This window comes from Thamnophis elegans, chromosome 2 (assembly GCF_009769535.1).
Source record: "Thamnophis elegans isolate rThaEle1 chromosome 2, rThaEle1.pri, whole genome shotgun sequence".
In the NCBI taxonomy this organism is placed as follows: Eukaryota; Metazoa; Chordata; class Lepidosauria; order Squamata; family Colubridae; genus Thamnophis; species Thamnophis elegans.
This window is the reverse complement of record NC_045542.1, coordinates 83,829,456-83,840,833: the sequence shown is the minus strand read 5'-3', so window position 1 is coordinate 83,840,833 and position 11,378 is coordinate 83,829,456. Positions and strand designations below refer to the sequence as shown.

General features: G+C 35.3%; 1 protein-coding gene across 5 annotated transcripts in view; it reads right to left on the bottom strand.

Annotated features, from left to right (window-relative positions):
- Positions 1 to 775: 775 nt before the first annotated feature.
- The window catches only part of RAPGEF6 (Rap guanine nucleotide exchange factor 6), a 148,578-nt gene continuing 137,975 nt past the window's right edge, over positions 776 to 11,378 (bottom strand). For all 5 annotated transcript variants that reach the window (XM_032212374.1, XM_032212377.1, XM_032212375.1 and 2 more), the window contains 2 exons: positions 8,231 to 8,527; positions 776 to 6,010 (listed from right to left, as the gene is read on the bottom strand). In XM_032212374.1, the coding sequence (XP_032068265.1) occupies positions 5,985 to 6,010; positions 8,231 to 8,527 (323 nt within the window). In that variant the 3' untranslated portion in view covers positions 776 to 5,984. The remainder of the gene's footprint in view (positions 6,011 to 8,230; positions 8,528 to 11,378) is intronic.

Here is an 11,378-nt window from a genome sequence, read left to right as displayed (position 1 = left end):
AGTTGGCACAGTCAGTCTGCTCTAATTAAGCCTAAGTTGATGATGCACTTTTTAATTTTTTTGGTTTGATCACTTTATTACGAAGAGAAATCTGATTCTTTATTGTCCTTCAGTTTCTATCCACAGGTAATCCTCAATTTACGACAATTCAGCCTAAAATTTCTGTTGTTAAGTGAGACATTTGTTAACTGAGTTTTGCCCCATTTTACAACCTTTCTTGCTATAGTTGTTAAGTGAATTGCTGCAATTGATATGTTAGTAACCCAGTTGTTAAGTGAATCTGGCTTCCTCATTGACTTTGCTTATTGGGTTGCAGAAGTGAACGCATGACCTTGGGACACAGCAAAGGTCATAAGTATGAACCAGTTGCCAAGCATCAAAATTTTGATCATGCAATCATGGGGATGCTACAGAGGAACTGTGAAAAACGGTCATAAGTCACTATTTTCACTGCCATTGTAGCTTTGAATGGTCACTAAACAAACTGTTGTAAGTCAAGGACCACCTATGCGGTGTTAAAAATTATTTTTGCTTTCTCACTGAAATGAGGCTACTTACAATAATGCAAAACAGAACTCTTAGAATATTATTGCTAACTGCATTAAAAAAATGACCTCCTAATCAGAATCCTGTCATAAGCACTTGTCAGCTCATTTTAATTGAATGAGACTAGCTTCTTGGCCAACAGTTCTAGGACTAAAGTATGGAAATGATCCAAATATTTATGGGGGAGGTGCAGAGAGAAATGTTGAATAAAAAATTAACCCACCGATAATCCATGATAAGTTTGTTTATTGGTTCCAACATCATTAGTAGATTGGATATTAAACAATACTTTTAAACATTCTCTTAACCAAAAATATAACAAATATTTACAATCACCCAGTAAAAATACAAAAAAGCATACAGAGGCACTGTCTTTCTAAAAGACATAAGTGTAAGAGGTATAAAAAAATAGAAGACAAACATTGCTTGTTACAGAATACTTTACAATCACTGATTTGTGCAGTTTTACAATTGCCATTGGAATACCATTACAACTGTGCAGTTTTTGCCCATATGCTCACATACGCAAAATGTCATGAATACCAAGCTAAACTGCATTCCATGTATATATAAAGAAATTAAAGACACAACAATGACAAGTACTACGGGAGGAAAAGGGAAAGGAATGAACTGGAGGTGAAATTCATTTGCTACTCAAGAGTTTTAATTGTTGGCATTAAACATTTCAATCAACGAAGTAGGTTTTTTTTTTCCTGATCAGTTTTTGGAAGGCAAGTGCAATGTTTTTAAAATTGCATATTGGGTAATATGCATTACGTGAACCTGTAGTAGCACTCTTTCCTATACATTATTTGTATAAATGCAAGGCTGAACAGATCAAAGCTTCTTTCATTTACCTCCTGAGATACATTGACATAATGGATTCTTATTGAAAATCCATTACTCATCATTTGGAATCGCCTCAGCTGTGCAGCAGGATCATATCTCAAGAAGTGTTTTCAAAAGCTGAAGGGAGACACAGTTTTTTTTTTTAACATTAGTGCAAAATTCTCTTAACTTTAGAAGACAAAGGCTGGCCGTGTACTTATTTAAGTGAAATCAAAACCTTTTTAATTTACCTTAGATGACACTCTGTGTCAAGGTAACCGAAGTGCATCTTACAAACCACTGCTTTGGAAAACATTTCCTTTCACGACTTACCGTAGTTTATCTTCAGTATGATCCTGTCTCGAAGAGCAATCAAATGGCAAATTATGTACAGGCCTACTTACATATTACAATACAGGGTTTCCTTTTCCTCCTATTCATGTAAATTAAAAACTGATGCTTGTTCCACCTTTGAGATTTTTAAACATTCCTATTGCGTTTTTAGCATAAGGCCAACTTCCTCACAATACAATTTAAAAAGAATAAATGTTATATACAGAAAAGCATTGGCCCTTTCAAGAACTTGAAAAAAATTGACACGTAATATGTGTATGGAGGGGAGGCAGCACATGCTAGTAATAAGTTGTTATATAACGAATAAGCATTATGTAAACAGCACAAAATGGGATTAAGCAGTTTTATAATGAATGGCTTTAAAGAAAAGAAGAAGAAATTTATCTCCTTGGGTTCACCCAAGCTCCATTTCAGTTTGGCTACTGTCCCTGTACTATTCATCTGGCAAAAACCAAACCAAAACTCTAAAGGATCAGAGCAACAACAGGTTGAGGCAGTTTGCACTGTGCAAAGAGGAAGCAGTTAAAAGGGCTGGCTGGCCCGCTGCATATTTACACTCTACAGGCTCTGCATTTTTTAAAAATGTATTAAAAGTCGCCCAGTGATTTTAAAAATAATGTAATTTAAAAAGCAAACTTCTTTGATGCCGTTGATACAAATACATCAAATTTAAGCGGGCGATTTTTGGCTCATTAGATTTTCAACAAGGAAAGACCTCGAGGTGGGTTGGTAAGGTAACAAAAAATACTACCAAAGAGAAAAGGCGTAAAAAATGTTTTGTATATATAAACTGAAATATTTGAAATTAAGAGAAATGCTATAATGTTGGCCCTTAGCACTCTACCATTTAGAAAGTTCGAAGTTAAGTTTGCACTTATAAACTGCATGAAACGTTGTATGAACTGGACTTGCAGAGAGCTCAGAACTCAAGATTTAAAACTTTACTTTTGACAAGGGTAATTTCCTTCTCTGACAGCCCAGGAATATCTGGAAGAAAGCATGTCCATACCACAGACATTCATGTCCATCAAACACTTTTAAACAGAATAACAACACATCTATTTGGTTGGACATCAGCTCTAGTAAAAACTTTTAACAGGTGCTATACAAATGCCTTCCGATCTCTGATATGGGTTTTTAGGAGACAATCCGTCAAAAAAACACATTTTTCACAAACCTATGAAACAATGGGAACTGTACTACTATGGAGTATGTGTGGTTTGTGTGCAGGAAAAGTTCAACTCTGTTGTGCCATTATTCATAACATTATTATGAATGCTAAAATTATGGAAGCCAAGCTTCAATATTTTATCATTGTTGGTTTCCTTAAGGTTTTTTTGGGGGGGGGGGCGGGGGGGTGAGAGAGAGAAAAGAGCCCTGATGTCTCAGCTATTTATTCCAGACATTTAAGTAGTAACATATATTCTGCAATTAATTGTTGAGTTTGGTTATCAGTTCTATGTTCAGATTTGCAATTTCATGTTACAAGGCATTGAAGGAGTTCTACATTAAATTTAGAACTATCCAAGCATATTTCACCTAGGCTTTCTGGGAAAGCTATCACTGATCTCATATGCAAACAGATAAGTTTGATTTTTGTACATAAAAGCAACATTCACCTTGCACAGAAATGTAAATCTGAAAACTCTTTATAACTTGAAGTGTAAAATATAGAATTGATTTGAGGCACCTTTAAGACAGACAGACATCCTTCCTTCTACCCTAAACTGTAAACATTTATGATATTAAGGTTTACAAGTAAACTTTAAATATACATTGAGACATTCATGTCCACTGATTTATGTTTGACTAGGCAACCATTATGCAGTAGGGGAAGAATATAAACACAAATAATAACTCCAGTTTCTGCTATGTACTCTGGTTGGCTAAGTAAAGCTGCCATGTCATCCCAATCTTTCTTTTTTTTATTTTACATAATACACATGCAAATGTGCATTATATATATGAGCCAGGGATTCATCTTTCTATGTAAATAGCACCTTTGTAATCACCCCACCCTGCAGGACAGCATCTCTTCCAGAGACATGTGGTGTGGAACTAGAAATGCCTGCAGCTTCACTGAATTTTAAAATGTGATTTGAAGTCACGTTTGTTGGACATTTCCAAAATCCAGCATATCAACTTGAGATAAGAGAGTAAATTCCATCTTGCAATTATACCAGGCACTTGAGAATAAGAAGTACTGAAGTTTCACTCTCCATCCCACCACCCACCCAAAAAAGCTTAGAGCAAAGCACACCTAAGCCTTGTCTCTTTTTCTTTTTAAAAATGTGCTTACTGGGGGTGCGTAAGTGACAGCGGTAAGTGACTGTGGTCACTTTATTTGCTTCATTTTACAAGTTCTCAGATTTGTACATCTGTATTTTAAGCATTCAATATGTTCGTAGGATAATCCAAAGCGATTTTCCTCAACATAGCAACTAGTTGGGATGTTACATGGGATCTGGAAAATTATTCATCTCCAATGTACTTTAAAGTCACTGAATCTGTGGGAATCTATTACGTGGGATTTTCTAGATGACGTGTGCAGGCAAGTTTAACTCTCAATTGTCCATGAAATAGCATTGTGATAAATGTTGAAATCATGGATGTCAAGCTTTAGTATGTTCTCACTGTTGGTTGCTCTTGGGGGAAATAAAAGAAGAGTTTTGATATCTTAGCTACTCATTCTAAACATTTAAGGTTAATTAATAAAATATATTCCATTAATAATTCTTAAATTAGATGGGTTGTCCACTCCCTTCTATGTTCAGATTGTAATCACATTTTAGATATTCATATTTCATAATTTTTAACTTGCTGATTGGAATGCAAGGAATTTCTACCCAAATATATTGAGAGGACAATAGATAGAGAAAAGATGATATAGAATAATGTTATACAATATTTTTGGCACCAAGAATGGTAGTGCAAATGCCAGTAGCAAAGTCATCAATGGCTTAAAATGTTGAAAAATGCCTTTCATTTCAAATCTACAAAATTATTTGCCTTTTTGTGTTTGTCATGGATTGAGAATTATCATTTTTTCAAATGCAAGAGCTCTTCTTGGATTTCATAAAAAAAAATTTATGAACATTTTTTTAAGTAAGGGGAAAAAGTCTTACAACCAAACTGCTCTTACAGAATGGGAAGAGTTTCAAATAAAATTGGAAGTCTAAAATAAATAGACTTTACTATCATCACCATCACTAACACTACCATCATCTAATAGCATTTTTACTTCTATCTCTTTGCTCCTAAATTTGCAAGTTTGAACATTTTAAGCGAATTTCTAAAAAAATGTAATGTGTTGGATATTTTTTCAACGCAAGTCTTGTAGAAGGAAAAAAAAACCATTTGTAATGATACAAATATGCTATGAAACTGTTTATAGACAAGGGGGAAGAAAATGGAATGTAGGAAAGGAAAAAAAATGCAACTGCTCCCTTATAGTGATCATTTGGCAGCTGAAAGAAACTGCATGAATTTCACTGGTTTTAAAATATAGAACCAGTAGATGGCAGTGTTTCACTACTGTATGCACATCAAATCACACTCAATATATACTTCTGAAGACTTGATATTTTAGTTTGACGTGACCGATGTCTTCTAGCTGCATTCATGAACATCCAGTTCCTCAGAAATCAAGTGTTTTGCTTAGCATAAGACATCACACTAACACTGAAACAATTTGCTTCCTTATTTTCTTTGAAAAAGCATTCACATTAGCCAACCAGAGCATTCAAATACTTTACAAAAAAAAGAACCTTATATAAATTCCAAATTAATAAATTACTCTTCAGATTGTTGCAGAAGTTTCTTTAGTTTTGATGTAGCTTTTCCAATTCAGGTAAGTACATAAAATAACTTTCTTCAATTGAGAGCCATAATAGTTAGAAAGAAAATATCTGAACAAAGTCTACTTAAAAGATTCTATCGTTCTTTTACAGAAGTTTGCTCCCAAGCTGGCCCCGACACATCATATGTTCGGTCCTTCTTGATACTGCAATGCAGGGTCAGTATTTCTTAGAATGAGTATTTTCTCTTTCCAACAGAAGACTCCATCAAACTGATTGCAGTGGGCTGAAGCAAATTCAAAATTACAATCCAGATAGTTCATCCTACTAGTTGAAGAGCGCAAACACAATTCTTTGAAGTCAATAGCAGCAAGCTGTCAGCTATAGCTGACAATACTGTAAAATTCCTTCCTCCAATGTTGGTAAATTTTGAAACAAGTTTCACAGGAAGCACAGAGACTAGACTGCTGATACTTGTTCATCTTCTGTGAAATAAGAAAAACAATGAGAACTCTTTGTGTCATAAACATACAATATATTTCAATTAAAACTGTGTCATATCTACTGTCAGAACCCTAGGATTTTTTTTAATGAATTAAAACAGATCTTTTTTTTAAGACAATTAAAAACAGTTCTTTACTGCTATCCCTGTTGCTCATGCAAAGAATGATGAACATTAAAAAAACATTTTCTAGAACTTATCTAATTCTAAATCATGATGGCAATTTAATATGATGTAGCTCATAACGTTGGAATTTGGGGTAATAATTCATAATACCATTCAGAGGCCTTAAAGATAGTTGGCTTGGCTTGTGCCTTTCATACTGAAATGCCAACATGACATTTGGACACATTAAAAAAAAGTAAATGTGGTAAATTACACTCAGTATTGACTCTCAGCCATACTCTGCAAATGAGCTAACAAAATTCTCACAGAATGAGACAGTGTGGTAATGTAAAGTTCAATGTCTAGGATTGGGGAGGACCAGTCAGTCACTGAGTAACCCTATTATTAGTCATAGTCATCAAACAGAATAATTTGATTCTCCACTCATTTGATTACACATAATGCAATATGCAATTAAAGGATAGTTTTGCATTAGTGGCTACATAATCTATCCTAAGTGTCTATTTGGTAGGGTGGTTAAGGCATCAGGCCAGGAACTCACAGGAGACTGTGAGTTTAACAGTGTGTCCCTGGTCCATTCACTTTATCCTCTAGGAAAGAGGCAATGGTAAACCTCTTCCCCCAAAACATTTCCAAGAAAACTACAGGGGGCTTGTTCAGGTGGTCACCAGGAGTCAGAAATGACTCAAAAACACAAAATATAAAAGTAAAATCCATCTTAATCTATTGTTTTTGAGCTCTCTGGCATGTAGATCAGAAATGTTGGCTTATTCTCCAAAAATAAGTGCCTGATGAACCAATGCTTACAATATTTCATAGAAACATAACACTTTAATCAAATGTTTGTCTAGGTTCATATTCATATTCATAGAGACATACATACATTGGACCCACCCATTTTAAGAAAACATCGTGCTCTATAATGCGACTTACAAGCTGCTTTTGTACAAAACAACAAAATGATTTCAAAGCAAACTGGACAAGATTATAGTAAAATTCCAGTCTTATAAAAGCAAAATCTGTGAAAAGCGTTCAGATTCATGGATTTAATTAAAAGCAGAACAAAGCCAGACAAAGCACAAATAATGGCAGACAACAGAAAATGGAATGCAAATGTCATGGAAGTCAAAATTGCTTATTTCCAAGGGGTAAATGAGCAACAAAGAGAAATGTGAAAACTCTAGATTCAAGGGTTTGGGGTTTTATTTAAACTTCATTTTATAAATTCTGTTTGTTTTTTTTAATATTGCTTTTGAGGTTTAAATGGTTCAGAACAGAGGTCAAGTATAAGGCATCAATGTGATACAATTAGTGGGTCTCTGTGGATTTGATTTTGTCCAGTGAGCAATTTCAAGTCTTATAAATAATTGAAACTGCAACTTAAAGCCTCAGCTGTTCAGCTCTTTTTGATCTAACAGTGTCCACTTAGAACCTTATTTGTGGAAGCTAATACCCATGTACTGCTTGGCTGCTCCGTACATACACCTACAACCCTTAGCTTCAGGGAGAGGCATCACGTTGAGATTCTAGCTAGGTTTAATAATGCTGTGTTGAGTGGCATGTTAGGAAATACTCAGTTTCCTGCACAACAGGAACCTTTATCTGAACCTGGGTCTGCACTCGGTTAGACCTGCTTCATGGAACTCCATGTAGCAGATAAGACACTGCTAATTATTATACTATTTATCTCAAGAAAATAAAAGTGTAACGTAACTACTTTCAAAATCATTTCTGTTACATCAGTCACAGCCTTTTAAATTACTGAGAACAATTTTCTTCTTTTTATTATGGATAGCATAAGGCATTTTGGACCAGTTTCTTCCAAATATGCTAGCTAATAATTAGCGCCTAATATATTTTCTGTTTATTTCCCCCTTTAGAGTCACTTTATTCTCACATAAGCATATGTAAAGCATATACAAATGAACAAAGAAGGGAGAAGAGGGGAGGAAAGAATCATTGAGGCACATTCACGGAGAGGGTTGTAAGGTAAAGACAGACTGTGCACTTTCCCAAACTTAAAATAAATCACATACGACTTTACTCAACAGCTATCAAAGGAGATCTTTTAACATACCATCCTCTTCACTATTTGCGCCAGTCATATCTGCTAGCTTAGGATGGGACGGTTGCCGGCCATGCCACTTAGGCATCTTCTTTGGAAAACAGGCCACTGGTTCGCTACTCAGAGGAGTGGAGGAGAGCCTAGACAGCATCTTTGACCTCTGCACCGCCACACTATAGTCTGGAGGCTTTAGGTGTGGGTGGTGAGATCCTTCTTTTATGTCCGCTAAAGAAATCCCCATATATCCTGGCGGGGTGGGCGGTGGCTCCCTATATCTAGTATCTTCCTTAGATGAGGTGACACAGTACACTAGTACAAGAAATAAGCAATGGAAATGTTAATGAAGGAAACAAAGACAAAATAAAAGCATTTTTAATAAAAAAAACAGTGAAATGTTATAATGACTTAATCAAAAACTGATTAAACAAAAGGTAAATGAAAATCACTCATAAAACTCTATTTTTCTAGAAAATGTTCAGATATTAGATTAATTGCCCTGGTCTTAAAAAAAACTATATTTTTGGGGAAATTTCTCATATTGGCTGATATATTAATATGTCAATAGCAAGCCTCAATGACACCAAAATGACCACACATGTGTGGTGATGTCATCACACAGATGCCATCCTTACATACTTGTGTCAAGAACTGAATGCAAATTGTAGTATTTGATGACATAGTCACACATGATATATCTGTCACAAACATTCTTCTAAATAAGGTGCCAAGATACCATCCAGAAAATTCGTGCACTAAAGATTCTTCAATATCATTTTTGTTTAGGCAAATTGTTCACAAAGAGGAAATTTGGATTATGAGATATCTCTGTTTTTGGAGTTATATTTTAAGTGATTGGCAGAAAAAACAAGGCAGATGGAATAAATAATCAATATTGACCTGAACTATTTGATGACTGGAAGTTATTTTTCAAAACCCTACTTCTTAAAGCAACAGTGGATTACAAACTATTTTGATAAGTCACTTGGTTCCCAACAATCTAGAATGTACTGACCAAAGAACTTAAAATATAAAAATAAACAGCACATAGTGCAACCAAATACAATTTAGTTTGTCCTTTCCACATCCAAAAATTAACTATACTTCATATATTTAATACAGCTTATCCTTTAATTCCAGCAATATTTGTAGGAGTCCATGCAATTAAAATACCCAAGTACAATTAAAATCATTGTTTGTCTTCATAAAATTTCGATGTGGTTTTGCTGGCAAAGCTTCTTGTCATTTATTTGTCCTCAACTTTAAAGCTACCTCATTCTTACTGTAAGAGACATCTGTCTCTGCAATGCATATTAAAAAGAAAAAGGGTTTCATCAACTGCATGTGCCCACCTGCCAGACTGACTTTTTGAGTGCCCGAGTGTGATTTCTCTTACAAATTTAGATTTGTAATTTTCCATTTTCTGAAAAGGTAGCTCAGGGCCCTAAAATGCTATGTATTTCTTCCTTTTGGAGACAAGTAGGGAGGACTGATCTTGGAGAAATATGAATCGAAAATTTCCACAGATATTGGAGTAGGAGAAAGAGATTACTTGATTTGTAATGCCATACTGAAAGGCAATTTCTAAATTCTGAACACTTATAATTTTCCAAGTATATTCCAATATTATATAATGTCAGTTATCTCTGGCTGTCACCTACATATACATATTGGTTGTCCTCAACTTACAACAGTTCATTTAGCGGCCATTCAAAGGTTAAAAGCACTGAAAAAAGTAACCTATGACCGTTTTTCACACGATCATTGCAGCTTTCCCATGATCACATGATCAAAATTCAGATGCTTGGCAACTGGTTCATACTTATGACCTTTGCTGTGTCCCAAGGTCATGTGATCACCTTCTGACAAGCAAAGTCAATGGGGAAGCCAGATGCACTTAACAATTGGGTTATTAACATATAACTGCAGCAATTCACTTAACAACTGTGGCAAGAAAGGTTATAAAATGGGGTAAAATTCACTTAACAAATGTCTCATTTAAAAACAGAAAGTTTGGGCTCAATTTTGGTGGTAAGTTGAGGACTACCTGTATAAAAAAAGGCAACAAATGCAGCCTGAAATCTTGAAGAATCTATTAATGGGGTGGGGGGAGCAAAAAAGGGTTAACTGAAATATTATGGTCTATCTTACTCTTCCTAGTCTACACCCAGTCACATCTACAAAAGACAAATCAAGGGTGCATTGCTAAAGCTCCTGAAGTTTCTAGGTCAAGATTATTTACTGTGAGAAGGCATGCAATTTGCAGCCATTTCAATTCTAAAACAGCTGGTTTTCAGAAATGGTTAAAAAAAACCAGGACTGCCAAGTGACAGGCTTCATTTTATTAAAATCAGTATTTTATTGGAATGGAGTAAGCCTCTTTTGGGATATTAAAATAAAAGGTAACATTCCATTATAAATAGGTATTTTGATTAAGTAGAAAGCAGATGATTGCATATCATGTTCTAATTCTCAGCTGTACTATGAATCTGAGTAATTCTTTTTAAAGTGTGGCTTAATTCTGCATCCTTAGGGGGTGGGAAAGACAGCTGCTAAAATTAGTAAGGCAAGAACAGGGTCAAAGTTGTGAAATGGTAAGTTTGACTGGGCAGACAATACTGGATTTATGGAGATCAGTGCACCAACTTTCAGTAATTTTAGTTTTGCCTTTATGAATGAAATGTTAATACATGGCCTCTTGATTTTGAACATGAAAGTAATAGTACAAGCAAACTGTTTATGAACTGGGTTTCATTCTACCTATTTGTGATAGGGGTTGTTATTATATTGTTATCCCACTTTTAAAAATATATATTTTGATCAACTCAAGGCAGTGAACATACTTAATACTCCTGCCTCTTATTTCTCCCACAACAACCCGTCAGGTGGGTTGGGCTGATAGTGAATGATTGGCCCAAAGTCACCTAACTCAGGGGTCCCTAACCCCCGGTTTGTGGACTGGCACCAGTCTGCAGCATGCCACAACCAGGCCACACAAACAAGCAAAGTCCCATCTGCGGGAGGCAGGTTGAATGCAAAACCACACCCCCTCCGGTCAGTGGAAAAACCTCTTTCCACAAAACCAGTCCCTGGGGCCCAAAAGGTATAGGGTTGTTGGTCTAACTTGGTTTCATTTCTAAATAGAGACTAGAACTCACAATCT